Source organism: Budorcas taxicolor, chromosome 15 (genome assembly GCF_023091745.1).
Source record: "Budorcas taxicolor isolate Tak-1 chromosome 15, Takin1.1, whole genome shotgun sequence".
Lineage (NCBI taxonomy): Eukaryota > Metazoa > Chordata > Mammalia > Artiodactyla > Bovidae > Budorcas > Budorcas taxicolor.
In genome coordinates, this window is record NC_068924.1 from 32,974,469 (window position 1) to 32,992,632 (window position 18,164).

Here is an 18,164-nt window from a genome sequence, read left to right on the forward strand (position 1 = left end):
TTCACCAACACCACAGTTCAAAAGCATCAATTCTTTGGTGCTCAGCTTTCTTTATAGTTCAACTCTCACATCCATACATGACTCCTGGAAGAACCACAGCTTTGACTAGACAGACCTTTGCTGGCAAAATAATGTCTCTGCTTTTTAATATGCTGTCTAGGTTGGTCATAACTTTTCTTCTGCAGTCACCATCTGCAGTGATTGGGGAAATATTACAATTAAATTAACTATTTTATTGTTGATGAATATTTCAGTTATTTCCAGTTTGGGTGCACATAAGCATACGCAGGTGGGAGGTAAACACCTAAAAAGTGAAATTGCTGAATCACAGGGTGTACACATCCGAGCTAATGTGAAGCCATTTTCCAAAGTATCTGCATGAACTCACACTCCCATCTGCAGTATATGAGGGATCTTTGCCCTACCATCCTCCCCAACCCTGGGCGCTGTCAAGTATTTTAATGTTTGCCCACATGGTGAGTGTGGCCGGTATGCACAGTGGCTTTACTTCATCCTCTTCTGATTATTAACCTTTTCCATCCACAACACATAGTTATTGGCCACTGGATTTCTTCTGTGAAATTTCTGTTCAAATCATCTGTCCATTTTTAAATTGGATTCTTTGCTCTCTTAATTTGTAGGAGTTCTTTACATAATCCCTTCCCACTCGGTGGCCTGTCTTTCCTTGCTTTTCAACTTTGGAAAAGCCAGTATGGGCTGCGAGCGGCTTCATTGGGAGCTCCCGGGATCCTGGGAGCTGTGCCCTGGACGCGGTCATCACAACCCGTCCCACCCTCTCCACCTGGACTGGCTAGCCGGCACTGTGTAATGGGGGATGCCGGGATGGCACAGGCCCCGCCCTCTCGCTGAGGCCCCGCCCACAGCCGGCGGCCAGAGTCGCGCGGGGCTGGCTCTGTTGGCCGCGGTCTCCAGGGCAGCACTGGGAGACGCAGGGCGGGACCGGGAGGCGCCAGCACTGAGGATGCGGGGCCTCCAGGGTCGCGGCAGCCAGGAACGCCCGGCAAGGTGACAGGCGGTTGCCTCCCAAACAGGGTGTGCGGTGCGCCCGAGCAGGGGTTGGGGGTGGGCGGTGGGACCGTGGATGGGGACAGGAAAAAACCTCTCGAGGAAAGTGATCCAGGTGGGGAGAAAAGGGAGCCCACAAGCGGGAGCCCTTGGGACCCAGATGGGAAGAACAGACGGTGGCCGAGGCAGGGACGGAGCCCAGGGGCCGGTGGTCAGGATCTGGAAAGACTGGCGCCCAGACTCCCAGAACAGCCCTAGTCTGCGTTGATCAGGCCGGTCCGGGGCATCAGACCCACCGGATCACCCATCACTTCCTGGGCCTTAAAGCGCTGCTGTCCATCAGAGAATAGGTGGAGGGAGGAAATAAGTGCCACACCCCTTTGGGCAGCTTAGGACTTGTTCCAAAACAGGGTAACTTTTCCTCTGCACTCGTCTTGGTGGATGAACCCTTAAAGCAGAGCTACATTTCACCTACAGAAGGAAGTGTGTTCCTCCCAGTACTAATGTAATGGGCTGGGCCCAAGGATCTTGATGGCACCCCTTGGGAACGAGGGGTTTCTTGGTGCCACTGGTTTATCCCTGTCTGTCTTGTTTACTTAGGAGATGTGTCAGCCGGTCTTTGTCTGAAATTTCAGTGAAAAACTTTGTCCAGTAGGGAGCCACATTCACTGCATTTAGAAGTCCCACTTTCTAATTTATTTCAGCCATCAGCTTTTCCTTTTTTAATCCCATGCTTTTATAAAATCACACCTCCACAGATGACCCAACTTGGATGGTATCTGGCTTTGCTCTCTTCATCAGCTCCCAAACATCAACAGCAAAAATCGCATCTTTTCCTACGAACATTTTTAACTGATTAACTCCAAGAAACCCTAGTCTATTTAAGAAACGAAGAGAAATTGAAGGGACTGAATTATTTCATGAAGGGGCAGTTCCAAATTGAAATACAATAATTATTTCAAGCTTTTTTAAGATCCCAAGTACAGTGACTTGAACTCTTAAAGATGTATTATTACAAACTGCTTTGGTTAAAATGTGTTAGTATTTGAGGGATTTGCTGCTTTCTAAAAATATCCTAAAAGCAAAGGTTGATCCATTTCTCAAAATTAAAATAATATGGTAAAATGAAATATATATTTTTAAAATAAGGCAATTAATACAAACAGTTTGACAAATAATATGTTAGTCTACCAAGAGGGGGGAACTTTAAGTTAAAAAGAAAACATAGATATTTAAATATCATATGTACTTCAATATGAATGTTACCTTTGGTCTCTTTTGTTTGTTAAGGTGCTTTCCTCAAAGGAGTTGAGGATGTTCCATAGAAACGTTAGCAACAAGTCAACTAGGACTAAAAACAAGGTCATGTCATTTAATTAAAGAAAGGATTTGCCAAAAGAATAGGAGTAAACCATTAAAAGAAATTTTACAGTAATCTCTGATCAGAAAGGTTGTTTCTGTTATCTGACCTACAGGAGAAAAAAATGGCATAAAGGCAGTGAGACAGAAGACAGAGAAAACAGAAATGCCAGCTAGAGATGAAAGGAAACACAATCCAAAAACATCATTTCCTTTCAATCGTATCTGAACTCAAAGCACCCTTTCCGTAAACCATCTCATGGGTCTTTATGACAGCCCTTTGAGACAGGGAGGGCTCACTTGGAATCATACCCTTAAGCGAGTCAGAAGGGACCCCAGCTGTATTCAGGCCAATCTTCCACCCAGCCAACATTCCCCAGGACAGCATCCCTTTCAGGTCCATGTGGATACCCAGCCTCTGCTGTGAATCACTGAATGGCAGAATTCACAAGGCCATCAAATCTTCTGTTGAACAGTTTTGATCATTATCATGGGGTTTTTATTAACACTGAGCGGAAGTTGATCTCCATGTTACATCCACTTAAATTATGTATTCCTACCTGGTAGCAACCTGGATATCAAAAAGTCTTTCAAATGAAAAGTCAGCCAGTATATGTCTAGGAACAAACTAGCTTCCATCATCTTTTCAGTTCCAACTGTGGAAACCATACTGTCTCCCCCTCCTTTATTTTCCAAAAGGCAGACCGTGAACCTGTTTTACTCTGTCCGTAAATACTACTGAACACGGCATATATATATCAGTGCCCTGGGTATTGGAAATAAGGCATTGAAGTACTATCCATAATAACCCATTTGGTTTTGTCCAGTCTTATCTGTAACAGGCTCTTGGAAGCTAGAAAAAGGATTCCAGTCACTTGATTTCCTCAATAAAGCTGCATTTGATTATTCAGACTGTTTATGAGCTCTGCAGCAGAAATGTTCCTGTAAATGGAAAAACACAAGTTTTTCCAATAGACCTTTCTCATACTTACAAAAAGGTGCATACAAAAGCCTGCAGATAATATAATGAGGTTCTCTTACTTATTTAAGTTTTTGATTAATATTAGAATTAGAGATTTTAATTGTCACAGAATAACATAAATATAACTTTTTTAGGCAAATGCTCTTATGAACCACAACTTTAAATATCCCGCCAGCTGCTGCCATCCACCAGAGAGAATCCCTGTTCATTTTTGTATTTTTCTCAAGATGAGTCATAGTAAATTCATTCCCAAGCTGTCTATTCAATCTCCTGTACATCACACCAACTTAAAGGTCCAGTCCACAGAGCCATCTTTTAAGAAAGAAGACTTACATTTGATTTCAAAAGACTCTTTGGAATCTGACTCAGAAAGCCCCACTCAAAAGATCAAGTCCCGGTCTGACCTTGAAGACCAAATTCAGGACAATGACATGGAGCCTGACAGCCTAGAGGAGGAGAGCTTGAGTGAGATGGAAGAGGAAGCAAGCAGAAAAGCAGCTCAGAGGGCCGGCAAGGAAAACCTCCACACCCAAGACGCTGGTGCAATTAACAGGTAAGGAATTGGCTTGTGAAAGAAACAGTGGGTTCTGAGATGCACTGTTACATAATTATTGGTACTGTCCCAAGTGAAAGTAAGGATGGGCTCTTGTTTGGGGATTATTTTTATAGTGGATATAATTGATTTACAATGTTGTATTACTTTCAGGTATGCAAAGTGATTCAGTTATAGGTATACATATGTCTAATTCTTTTTTCATTCTTTTCCCGTTCTTTTCTTTTTTCAGTATTACCAAATATTGAGTAGAACTCCCTGTACTATACAGTAGGTCCCTGTTGATTATCTGTTTTATTTATAGTAGTGTGTACATGTTAATTGCAAACTCTTCGTTTATCCCTCTCCCTCAACAACCTTTCCCCTTTGAGTCTGTTTCTGAACAGGCTCTTGTAACGAGCTCCTTTGTAATGTGTGTGAGACAGATCTCCAAGCAGTTAAGGACAGCTTGGAGCCAAGATTTTTGATGAGAATAGTTATTAATGATAAGGACATTTGTATTTCTTATGCTTCTTTCTTCCTGTCCATATTCCAAGTGTCCATATTCCAAGGTGCTAGGACCTCACCTTGGAGAAATCCCAGAGAGGCTCATCTAGAAAAATGCCATGACTTTGGACTCAGGTGTTCTTGAGTTGGTCAAGGCAATGGTGTTTAGTGTATAATTTGAAATAAGTCCCTTTTAGTCTTTTGCAGCTCATTTTTTCTCTCCTGTGAAATGAGCCAGCCTGCTTCTCTCACTAGACTGCCATCACGTCAGTGAAGTACATTGTTGGGGGGAACTTGAGACCTCTACCTGAGCCAGGAGAGGTCTACCTTCCTGGGCTTATATAATCACAGAGATTTGATTTCTATAACCATCAGTATTTAGGGTGTATTCATTTTATGCTAGAAGCTACCAAAACATCTAAGAAGATATAAATGAGTGCAATATTATTCAGTTTTAATGAAAATATAAATGACACACTAGAGTATTGAAGTTCAAAGCCACTGATTAGGAAGGGATCTTGGGATGGTGGTAAGTTACAAAGCATCTGAAGCAGACCAAGTGGTTTCAAATTCTGCCACTGACTAGTTGTGTGACCTTGGCTAAGGCCATTTAAACTCTCTGTGCCTCAGCTCATCAGTAAAAATGGGATAATAATAGTAGTTATCTCACAGTTTATTGTGAGGCTAAAATCAGTGTGTGTGTGCGTGTGTGTGTATGTTTCATACATATATATGTATGTATGTGTGTGTGTGTATATATATATATATATATTAAGTGCTTTAAACAGTGACTCTTAATAAGTTATGTATGCGTTAGATTAAAAAAAACCACTCTTCTACCATGGTTTTTTTTTTTTTTTTCATAAAACCAAAGCTGAAGGGTTGAGGAGGAGCAATGATATAAAGTCAGAAGTAGGGCTTAATTTTGTTAGCCAAGTAATAAGGGTGCATGGGAATTGTAGAAAATAATGCCTTACCTTATTCTCTTAAGTTTAAGGAAACAATTTTTACAAATGTGCAGTATAAACTGCTTTTATTTTTTTGAATTGGAATATAGCTGCGTTACCATGTTGTATTAGTTTCTGCTGTACAACAAAGTGAATCAGCTATGTATACATATATCCCCTCCCTCCTGGACCTTCTTTGTGTTAGATGATTTTTAACTTAGGGCTAAAATAAATTGAGGAAAGTTTATTGGAAGGCTTAGAACCTGGGCAGGCAGGGTTTTGGAAACTAGGCACGATTTGGGGAAAAAAGAACAGAATTAACATGAGTGTGTGTGGCCCATTGAGCCCCATTTAAATGACAGAGGATGTTTTTTGAAGGTAGGGAAATTAGAGGAGGAGCCTGCTTTCAAGGGCCTTTGTGGACACCACATCCCATGCCACGGATGCGACATTGAACACAGAACCCAGATGATGTTTCCCAAGAGTACACTCCTGGCGCAGTCTTTCATGGGAGCCAGAATGAGAGGCTAGCCCTACTTATTTCCCCCCTTTCTTCGTTCCTTCTTTCACTGAAGATACCAAGTTGAATCAAGCTCGTCTGCATCTTAGGGGCTGTCATAGTAGAGTAAGTCCCCTACATACGAACCTTCTAGTCATGAACTTTCAAAGATATGAACATATTATAAACCCTAACAGTACAATGCTATAAAGGCAATTTTGTTAGTTGGGTACCGAGGGTAGCTTTGTTAGACTTGCAAATAAATCGGACTTAACTAACTGATCTTACATTATCTTAACTGACTTAACCATCTTGGAATGGAACTCATTCGTATATAGGAGACTTACTGACAAGTGATAAATGCTATAATGAGGTGCAGCCACAGAGTTAGGGGGTGAAAGAGGCTTAGGAAGGCTTTAACCAGCTCGCCACCCCTGACTGAATGGGGTTGGGTATACCCAGAGGAGAAAATTCAGGTTCTTGGGGAGGACAATAAGATGAAGCAATATTCAAGGAAGATTATTCTGCAAGCTGGTGCATTATGAATTAGACGGTAAAAACACAGCAGAGACCACCAGATGGTAGTAATTATAATGACAACAGTAATAGTAACGTCATCTCTTTTGAAAGGCCATTGTAACTTCACTCAATTCTTCATTGCAATCCCACAAGAAAGTGCTGCTATTCCCATTTTACAGGTCAGGAAAATGAAGCTGACAGAGATGAAGTCACCTAACATCAGAGTGCTTTGTTACTGATGTTGAGGGTTTCTTTTTTTTTTTTTTTTAATATTCATTTATTTACTTTGGCCATGCCGTGCAGCCTGCAGGATCTTAGTTCCCCAACCAGGGATTGAACCCAGGCCACAGTAGTGAAAGCGCCAAGTCCTAACCACTGGACCACTAGGGAATTCCCTGAGGTTTTAAATTAAGAAAACATTCTAACCCACAGAAAAGTACAGAGAAAAATACCATCTCACCCTTATTGCCATATTTGTTTCAGATATATTTTTTAAAACATAAAATGTTGCAGATAGTTTCCTTGTTCCTCTTCTCACAGCCCCCATCCTCCTCAGAGATAACCAACTCATACTTTTATTCTGGCCTTCCTGCGCAGCCTGTGGGATCTCAGTTTCCCGATCAGGGACAAGACCCTCATGGTGGAAGCGTGGAGTCTTAACCGCTAGACCACCAGGGACGTTCCAACCAATACATACTCTTATATGAGTGTATTTCCCTCATAGCAATTTTTAATTCATTTCCTTCACAGCTAATGAGTGGAGACATATGTATATCAAGAATTGCTAGGACTTGTTTAGAACTGGGGTTGGAAAGAACAAGAGAAGGCAAAGATTACTTTAAGGTTCTGACAACAAAAGCATTGACAGAATACTTGTCCTGAGCCTAATTCCTGTGCCAGACACTTGACATATATCATCTTATTTAATCCTTTTGGCAGCCCCAACAGGTGGACACTATCATGATCCCATCTTAGAGACTGCAAACGAGGCTTACAGAAGCTGGTTATTTATTTCACCAGGGGCGCGGTAGAGCAGCAAACTCCTGCAGTCTGACTCTATGCTTTAAACCATGTTTTTATTGTAGCACTAATCTAAGAGAGTCATAGTCTCCTAGGTAATAAATGGCAGTTTTATTTATAGAAACAGGGCATCGGAAAGGATGGGTATTCTTGTCTGTACTTTTACGAGGAAGAAACCAAGGCAAGGATCCATTATGTGACCTCATTTCCCCGATGTTGAGTTTTTCCTCTTTGAACAGTGCTCAGAGACCTGACTTTAACCTTGCTTTTTACCAAAGGACAATGTAAATACTATTCAATGTATTTTTAAAATTTATTTCTTTATTGAAGGATAATTGCCTTATAGAATTTTGTTTTCTGTCAGACCTCAACATGAATCAGCCACAGGTATACGTATAATCCCCTCCCTTTTGAACCTCCCTCCCGTTTCCCTCCCCATCCCATCCCTCTAGGTGGATACAGAGCCCCTGTTTGAGTTTCCTGAGTCATACAGCAAACTCCCATTGACTATCTATTTTACATATGGTGATGTTACTCTTTCCATACATCTCACCCTCCCCTCCTCTCTCCTCATGTCCATAAACTGCTGCCCTATAAATTCCTCAGTACCATTTTTCTAGATTATGTATATATGCATTAGAATACAACATTTATCTTTCTCTTTCTGACTCACTTCACCCTGTATAATAGGTTCTAGGTTCATCCACCTTATCAGAACTGACTCAAATGCATTCCTTTTTATGGCTGAGTAATATTCCATTGTGTATTTGTACCACAACTTCTTTACCCATTCATCTGTCAATGGACATCTAGGTTGCTTCCAGGTTGCTTCCATGTTATAGCTATAGTAAATGGTGTTGCAGTGAACAATGGGATACATGTGTCTGTTTCAATTTTGGTTTCCTCAGGGTATATGCCTAGGAGTGGGATTGCTGGGTCATATGGTGGCTTTATTCCTAGTTTTTTAAGGAATCTCCATACCATCTTCCATAGTGGCTGTATCAATTTACATTCCCACCAACAGTGCAAGAGCGTTCCCTTTTCTCCACACCCTCTCCAGCATTAATTGTTTGTAGACTTTTTGATGATGGCCATTCAGACTGGTGTGAGGTGGTATCTCACTGTAGTTTTGATTTGCATTTCTCTAATAATGAGCGATGTTGAGCATCTTTTCATGTGTTTGTTAGCCATATGTATGTCTTCTTTGGAGAAATGTCTGTTTAGGTCTTTTCCCCCACTTTTTGATTGGGTTGTTTGTTTTTCTGGCATTGAGTTGTATGAGCTGCTTGTATATTTTGGAAATTAATCCTTTGTCAGTTGTTTCATTTGCTATTATTTTCTCCCATTCTGAGGGTTGTCTTTTTCACCTTGCTTACAGTTCTCTTTGCTGTGCAAAAGCTTTAAGTTTAATCAAATCCCACTTGTTTACTTTTGTTTTTATTTCCATTACTCTAGGAGGTGGGTCATAGAGGATCTTGCTTAGATTTATGTCATCAAATGTTCTGCCTATGTTTTCTTCTAAGAGTTTTATAGTTTCTGGTCTTACATTTAGGTCTTTAATCCATTTTGAGTTTATCTTTGTGTATGGTGTTAGGAAGTGTTCTAATTTCATTCTTTTACATGTAGCTGTCCAGTTTTCCCAGAACCATTTATTGAAGATGCTATCTGTGCCCCATTGTATATTCTTGCCTCCTGTGTCAAAAATAAGGTACCCATAGGTGCATGGGTTTATTTCTGGGCTTTCTATCTTGTTCCATTGGTCTATATTTCTGTTTTTGCACCAGAACCATACTGTCTTGATGACTGTAGCTTTGTAGTATAATCTGAAGTCAGGAAGGTTGAGTCCTCCAGCTCAATGCTTCTTTCTCAAGACTGCTTTGGCTATTTGGGGTCTTTTGTGTTTCCATATGAACCGTGAAATATTTTGTTCTAGTTCTGTGGAAAATGTCATTGGTAATTTGATAGGGATTGCACTGAATCTGTAGATTGGATTTGGTAGTATAGTCATTTTCACAATATTGATTCTTCCTACCCAGAAACATGGAATATGTTTATGTCATCTTTGTTTATGTCCATCTGTTTATGGCATCTTTGCTTTCTTTCATTAGTGTCTTATAATTTTCTGTATACAGTCCTTTTGTCTCCTTAGGTAAGTTTATTCCTAGATATTTAATTCTTTTTGTTGCAATGGTGAATGGGATTGATTCCTTAATTTCTCTATCTGATTTTTCATTGTTAGTAAATAGAAATGCAAGTGATTTCTGTGTATTGATTTTGTATCCTGCAACTTTGCTAAATTCACTGATTAGCTCTAGTAATTTTCTGATAATTATCGTTAGGGTTTTCTATGTATAGTATCATGTCACCTGCAAACAGTGAGAGCTTTACTTCTTTTCTGATCTGGATTCCTTTTATTTCTTTTTCTTCTCTGATTGCTGTAGCTGGGACTTCCAGAACTATGTTGAATAATAGTGGGGAAAGTGGACACCCTTGTCTTGTTCCTGATCTTAGGGGGAATGCTTTCAGTTTTTCCCCATTGAGAATAATGTTTGCTGTAGGCTTATCATATATAGCCTTTACTATATTGAGGTAGATTCCTTATATGCCCATTTTTTGAAGAGTTTTAATCATAAATGGGTGCTGAATTTTGTCAAAGGCTTTTTCTACATCTATTAAGATGATCATATGGTTTTTCTTTCAGTTTGTTAATATGGTGTATCACATTGATTGATTTGCGTATATTGAAGAATCCTTGCATCCCTGGAATAAACCCAACTTGATCATGGTGTATGAGCTTTTTGATGTGTTGCTGAATTCTGTTTGCTAAAATTTTTGTTGAGGATTTTTGCATCTAGTTCATCAGTGATGTTGGCCTGTAGTTTTCATTTTTTATGTTGTCTTTGTCTGCTTTTGTTATCAGGGTGATGGTGGCCTCGTAGAATGAGTTTGGAAGTATTCCTTCCTTAGCAATTTTTTGAAAGAGTTCTAGAAGGATCGGCATTAGCTCTTCTCTAAATGTTTGATAGAATTCTCCTGTGAGGCCATATGGTCCTGGGCTTTTGTTTTTGGGGAGATTTTTGATCACAGCTTCAATTTCAGTGCTTATAACTGGGTTGTTCATAGTTTCTATTTCTTCCTAGTTCAGTCTTGGAAGATTGAACTTTTCTAAGAATCTGTTCATTTCTTCCATGTTATCCATTTTATTGCCATAGAGTTGTTCATAACAGTCTCTTATAATCCTTTGTATTTCTTCATTGTCTATTATAACCTCTCCTTTTTCATTTTTAATCTTGTTGACTTGATTCTTTTCTCTTTTTTCTTGATGAGTCTGGCTAAAGGCTTGTCAATTTTGTTTATCTTCTGAAAGAACCAGCTTTTAGTTTTATTAATCTCTACTATTGCTTCTTTCATTTCTTTTTCATCTATTTCTTCTCAGATCTTTATGATTTCTTTCCTTCTACTAATTTGGGGGGGGGGGGGTTGTCCTTCTTTTTCCAGTTGTTTTCGGTGTAAAGTTAGGTTGTCTATTTGATGTTTTTCTTATTTCTTGAGGTAAGATTGTATTGCTATAAACTTCCTTCTTAGAACTGCTTTTGCTGCATCCCATTGGTTTTGAGTTGTCGGGTTTTCATTGTCATTTATTTCTAGAAATTTTCTGATTTCCCTTTTGAGGTCTTCAGTAACCTGTTGGTTATTTAGGAACATGTTGTTTAATCTCCATGTCTTTGTGCTTCTTAGTTTTTTTCTTGTAATTCATATCTAGTCTCATACCGTTGTGGTTGGAGAAGATGCTTGATATGATTTCAGTTTTCTTAAATTTACTGAGGTTTGATTTGTGACCCAAGATGTGGTCTATCATGGAGAATGTCCCATGTACACTTGAGAAGAAGGTGTATTCTGCATTTGGATGGAATGTCCTGAAGATATTCTTCTCATCTAACGTACCATTTAAGACTTGTGTTTCCTTATTTTCTGTTTTGATGATCTGTCCATTGGTGTGAGCGGGGTGTTAAAGTCTCCTACTATTATTGTGTTACTGTCAATTTCTCCTTTTATGTCTGTTAGTGTTTATCTTATGTATTGAGGTGCTCCTATGTTGGGTGCATAGATATTTATAATTGTTATGTCTTCCTCTTGGATTGATCCCTTGATCATTATGTAGTGTCCTTCCTTATCTCTTATAATATTCTTTATTTTAAGGTCTATTTTGTCTGATATGAGAATTGCTACTCCAGCTTTCTTTTCGTCACTATCTGCATGGAATATATTTTTCCATACTCTCACTTTCAGCCTATATGTGTCTTTAGGTCTGAAGTGGGTTTCTTGTAGACAGCATATATATGGGTCTTGTTTTTGTATCCATTCAGCCAGTCTGTGTCTTTTGGTTGGAGCATTTAGTCCATTTACATTTAAAGTAATTATTGATATATATGTTCCTATTGCCATTTTCTTAATTGTTTGGGGTTGATTTTGTAGATCTTTTTCCTCCTCTGTATTTCTTGACTGTATAAGTCCTTTTAACATTGTTGTAAAGCTGGTTTGGTGGTACTGAATTCTCTTAACTTTTGCATGTCTGAAAACCTTTTTATTTCTCCATCAGTTTTGAATGAGATCCTTGCCGGGTACAGTAATCTTGATTGTAGATTTTTCCCTTTCAGTACTTTAAGTATATCCTGCCATTCCCTTATGGTGAGAAGAGTTTCTGCTGAAAGATCAGCTGTTAAGCGTATGGGGTTTCCCTTGTATGGGGTTCTCCCTTGCTGCTTTTAATATTCTTTCTTTGTGTTTAGTCTTTGTTAGTTTAATTAGTATTTGTCTTGGTGTTTCTCCTTGGGTTTATCCTCTATGGGACTCTTTGTGCCTCTTAGACTTGATTGACTACTTCCTTTTCCATGTTGGGGGAATTTTCAGCTATAATCTCTTCAAAAATCTTTCTCATACTCTTTTTCTCTTTTTTTTTCTGGGACCCCTATAATTTGAATGTTGGTGCATTTGATATTGTCCCAGAGGTCTCTGAGACTGTCCTTGGTTCTTTTCATTCTTTTTACTTTATTCTGCTCTTCAGAAGTTATTTACACCATTTTAGCTTCCAGCTCACTGATTCTTTCTTCTGCTTCAGATATTCTGCTACTGATTCCTTCCGGAGTATTTTTGATTTCAGTAATTGTGTTGTTTGTCTCTGTATGTTTATTCTTTAATTCTTCTAGGTCTTTGTTAATTGATTCTTGCATTTTCTCCATTTTGTTTTCAAGGTTTTTGACTATCTCTACTATCATTATTCTGAATTCTTTTTCAGGTAGTTTGCCTATTCCTTCTTCATTTATTTGGACTTCTGTATTTCCAGTTTGTTTCTTCATTTGTGTAGTATTTCTCTGCCTTTTCATTATTTTTTTTAACTTATTGTGTTTGAGGTCTCCTTTTCCCAGGCTTCAAGGTTGAATTCTTTCTTCCTTTTGATTTCTGCCCTCCTAAGGTTGCTCCAATGGTTTGTGCAAGCTTCATATAGGGTGAGATTTGTGCTGAGTTTTTGTTTGTTTGTTTGTTTGTTTTTCCTCTGATGGGTGAGGATGAGTGAGGTGGTAATCCTGTCTGCTGATGACTGGATTTGTGTTTTTGTTTTGTTTGTTGTTTAGATGAGGCATCCTGCATAGAGTACTACTGGTGGTTGAGTGATGCTGGGTCTTGTATTCAAGCGGTTTCCTTTGTGTGAATTCTCACTATTTGATACTCCCTAGGGTTAGTTCTCTGGTAGTCTAGGGTCTTGGAGTCAGTATTCCCACTGTAAAGGCTCAGAGCTTGATCTCCTGTGTCACAAAGTAATTTAGTGGAAGAGATGAAATGGGCACCCAGCTCTCAATTTTCAATCCAGGGATCGTTTTCACTACACAGGATCCCCTTAGAAGAGCCGTTGGTTCTCTGTCTTTTTCAGAGCACTGGAGGAAGAGACAGTCAACACTCAGGAGTAAGAAGAAAAGTAACAATTTCACAAATCCATAGTAGCCGGAAGAATGTGACACTTTAGACTCCAAGGGAGCCCCCAAAACATCAATGTATTTTTAAATAAAGAATAATACAAAGTCAAAAGCATGGTTAGGGCATTGGTCTTCTGATTCACAGATCCTAAAACGATGGTATTTTCCTTAGACTGATTTGTCTTGGAAACATTAATGAAAGACTATAATCCCCAGGATTAGAGTGGGTTATGGCCCTAGTAATTGTTTGGCTGTGCAATGCTTCATACATTGACTGGAGAACCAGTTCTCCACTATAAAGGAAAACACAATCAAAGCATTTAGTCAAGTAGTGCCTCAAAAATATCATCCAGAGACTTCCCTTATAATCCGGTGGCTAAGATTTTGCACTCCAATGCAGGGGGCCCAGATTCAATCCCTGATCAGGGAGCTAGATCCAGCATGCCACAACTGAAAGATCCTGCAACCAAGGCCCCAGCATAACCAAATAAAAGCAACTTTTAAAGCCTTAAAAAAATGTCATCCAGCTGAGCATTTCCTTACTGGCCCCTTTCTCTGTTCATCTTGGAAACTTTTCCTTGGTGTATCGTTGCTTGGATCTGAGTAGTTTATGAGTCAAGAAACAGACAAATTGATCACAGGCTCTCAATATGAAATTCAAGAGTGCTTTCATTTCTGTCAGGTAGATAGCATTCTGGGAACTGTAGTTCAAAATAATTAGTCAAAGCCTTGCCTTAAAACCAAGCAAAATCTCTTTCTTCTTGCTTTTGTGGGCAACCATGTTAAAAGCTGCCTGCCAAGTCACTTGAGCTCTACTCTTGTGTTTTGATGTTACTAGAACCTCCTCAAAGCAATTACTCCCTTGTACCTCAGCAAAGTCAAGCCTCAGCTCAATGTATATGGATTAGAAAAACCTTTTACTTAATAGAAATTGGAGCAGCATTGACTGCAGTGAATGAATCAAGAGTAGAAAGAGGATCTTCAGGTGATAATCCTTAAACCCCACTCCAGAACTAGCCTTATGACACTCGGCACTCAGGGAAAAGGAGATCAATGTAATTCCTAGAGCATTAGAAATAACCTCTTCAGCCCTGTGGCCCTCTGAAGCCTCATATGTTAAAAAAAAAAAAAAATCAGAAAGCAGCAATACAGTAACTGGTATATGTGTTTGATAAGGTTTTATTTACAAAAATACCTCAATATAATTAGCTACTATTTGGAGGACCATTTGCTTGATATATACTATCTCATTTATCACAACAAGAGGTTCTTAGACAAATTTTGCAGATGGGGAACCAAGGCTCTGAAAGTTTTGTTAGGTGTATGTAGCTACTAAGTGGCCGAGCCAGAAATTGAACTGAATGAACTGTCTTCTGACTCCAAAGTCTGTGTCTCGAGTTGTATGTATCTGGATAGGTGATCAAGGACTGATCTAGTCAAGAACTCAGTTTTGCTCTCTATCAGAAATTAAAGCTATAACAGCTTCAATATGGACCGAACTGAGGCCAGATGAAATATGCATGTAAAATGATAAATTTTAGTTAAGTAATACAAATCTGTAATGGATCCTGTGTCCTCAGAACACAATAAACATTGATGGTGTTTTACTTTTGTTGGAGGATCATTTGTTGTTGTTTAGTCACTCAGTCATGTCCAACTCTTTGTGACCCCACGGACTGCAGCACACCAGGCTTCCCTGTCCTTCACCACCTCCCAGAGCTTGCGCAGATTCACATTCATCAGAATCACAGTAGCCTGTATTCCCCAGCAACTCTCCTGGAAAACAGAATGTTTTCCTTCAGTGAAGGCTCTCTCATCACCTAGGAAGCAGAGCCCTCACCAGATATCTCCCATTCTGTCTAACAGACCACCTTGTGCCAGAAATTACTGGGTGGAAGACAGGTGCAGGAAGGTATTCTTAGTTAACTTGAATATTCAGAATTGACTGAAAGTAAGAAAAGGACTCAGAAAACGAAGATCATGGCATCCGGTCCCATCACTTCATGGGAAATAGATGGGGAAACAGTGGAAACAGTGTCAGAGTTTTTTGGGGGGGGGCTCCAAAATCACTGTAGATGGTGACTGCAGCCATGAAACTAAAAGACGCTTACTCCTTAGAAGAAAAGTTATGACCAACCTAGATAGCATATTCAAAAGCAGAGACATTACTTTGCCGACTAAGGTCCATCTAGTCAAGGCTATGGTTTTTCCTGTGGTCATGTATGGATACGAGAGTTGGACTGTGAAGAAGGCTGAGCACCGAAGAATTGATGCTTCTGAACTGTGGTGTTGGAGAAGACTCTTGAGAGTCCCTTGGACTGCAAGGAGATCCAACCAGCCCATTCTGAAGGAGATCAGCCCTGGGATTTCTTTGGAAGGAATGATGCTAAAGCTGAAACTCCAGTACTTTGGCCATCTCATGTGAAGAGTTGACTCATTGGAAAAGACTCTGATGCTGGGAGGGATTGGGGGCAGGAGGAGAAGGGGACGACAGAGGATGAGATGGCAGGATGGCATCACTGATTCGATGGACGTGAGTCTGAGTGAACTCCAGGAGTTGGTGATGGACAGGGAGGCCTGGCGTGCTGCGATTCATGGGGTAGCGAAGAGTCGGACATGACTGAGCGACTGAACTGAACTGAAGAAAAGGACTCAGGAATAATCATCTGCATTTTTGTGGTAGTATATAATTTTTCCTCTCAAAAGCTTTCACATATATATATGAAATATGTAGTATTTATACATAAATATGTTGTGTGTGTGTATATATATATATATATAGTTGACCCTTGAACAAAATGAATTTGAACTGAATGGGTTCACTCACATGAAGATTTTTTGTTAATAAATAGTACTACAGTAGTACAAAACCCACAGTTGGTTGAATTACTGGATGTGGTACCGTGGATACAGAGGGTGGGTCGTGCCACTTGAGCATCCACAGAATTTGGTATTCTCGGCATGTCCTGGAACCAATCCCTCACACATACCAGGGATGACTGGATGTTGTCTCCGATTAACAATACAAGAATCAAGTGAAGTACTGAATGGTGATTTCTAGGACTTAAATATTAGTATGGGATAAGCAAAACCAAAAGTAGGTAGAGAGACTTAGTAAAAACCCAAACTCAGAATTTTAACTTTCCCCTCCAATTTCGCACATAAGATATATTTGAGCTGATGAGAGATTACTTCCTCTCATAAGTGTCATAGAGAGATTAATTTTTCTCCCTCTGGTTGGGAGAGTAAAGAAACTTGAGGCTAGGTGTAATATTCTAGTTTTATCAAGAACATTCTGAGAGCTTCCAGGCATCAACTTTCATTCCTGTTGGTTTCTAGCAACATTCATCCATGTTAATTTATGTTGTCTTGATGAGATTTTCCATTTAAGGTCATTGGCTGGCCAGCCTCTTCAAATGCATTCTACTCTATACCCAAGGGCTTCCCAGGTGGCTCAGTGGTAAAGAACCTGCCTGCCCGTGCAGGAGATGCAAGAGACACAGGTTTGATCGCTGAGTGGGGAAGATCCTCCTGGAAAAGGAATTGGCAACCCACTCCAGTATTGTTGCCTGGGAAATCCCATGCACAGAGGAGCCTGGCAGGCTACAGTCCATAATGTTGCAGAGAGTCATGAGCATGCGTGCACATGTACCCAATCCTATGGGGTTCACACAGTATTTGGCGATAGCTTCTAGCATGTTGGTTATTTATTTCTGATCACATGGGTATCATCATATCAAAGAAGAGACCTGCTGTCATAGGTACTGGCCACTGCTGTCTTATGTTCACTTGCTCACTAACTAGGCAGCTGTGAAACCCTGACACGCTCCTCAGAGCAGGCATTGTGCCATCATGACAGACGAGCAGTCAGAGGAGGAAGTGAAGTGTGTGCGTGGGCATGAATTATGTCTATTAGAGGCACAGGCGCCGCCAGAAATGCTAATGCTACCGTGACTCCTGGGGTTTTATTGCCCTCGGAGACGACCATGAGTTCCTTTCCAGCTTATTTCCAAATGGGGATGCATTAGTGTGTTAAAATAAGTAAATAAACAGTGAGGTCGAAACCTCACAATGTGTTATTGAAATTTATATCACTACAGTCCTGCCAGTTTATCAAGAGGAAGACTGTAACCAAGTAACTAAGGAGATAAGTTTAATTGACAACCTTCACTGTATTCATGTTTCTACTCCCTGACAAATTTGGAAATGTGGAAATCTTTGGTTACTATAATTTTTTAATGGATGGAATTTAAAGTTTTTCCCCAACCCCTATATATATTGGTGAGTTTCCCATGATAGGCCCAATTCAGTTTTTAAAATGGTGGATTCTTAGAGCTGTTTGGTCTTTCAAAGGTCAGCCTATCACTTACTGTATTAATAAAAGGTGGAACCTGAGGCCTAGAGTGGATAAGAAACTTACCCAAGTTCACATAACTGCTCAGTGGCAAAATCTGGACTAGGGCTCAGGTGTCAAGGCCTCTCCAGTGCTCTTCCCATGACATCACAGCTACCTTGCAATTCCAATGCCATTAGTATCTGGCAGTTAAAATATAAGAGAGGACTTCCCTGGTTGTCCAGTGGTTAATATCTTGCCTTCCAATGCAAGGGATGCAGGTTCCATCTCTGGTCAGGGAGCTAAGATCCTACATGCCTCTTGGCAAAAAAAAAAAAAAATATATATATATATATATATATATATAACAGAAAAAATATTGTAACAAATTCAATCTAGACTTTAAAAATGGTATGTGTGTGCTCAGTTGTATGACTCTCTACAATCCCATGGACTGTACCACACCAG

The 18,164-nt window shown here is 39.8% G+C and overlaps 1 protein-coding gene across 1 annotated transcript in view; it reads left to right on the forward strand.

Moving 5' to 3' along the window:
• The first annotated feature begins 3,594 nt into the window (after window positions 1–3,594).
• JHY (junctional cadherin complex regulator) overlaps window positions 3,595–18,164 on the forward strand; it is a 76,965-nt gene continuing 62,395 nt past the window's right edge. The window contains exon 1 of the mRNA XM_052653161.1: window positions 3,595–3,920. Coding sequence (XP_052509121.1) covers window positions 3,595–3,920 — 326 coding nt within the window. The remainder of the gene's footprint in view (window positions 3,921–18,164) is intronic.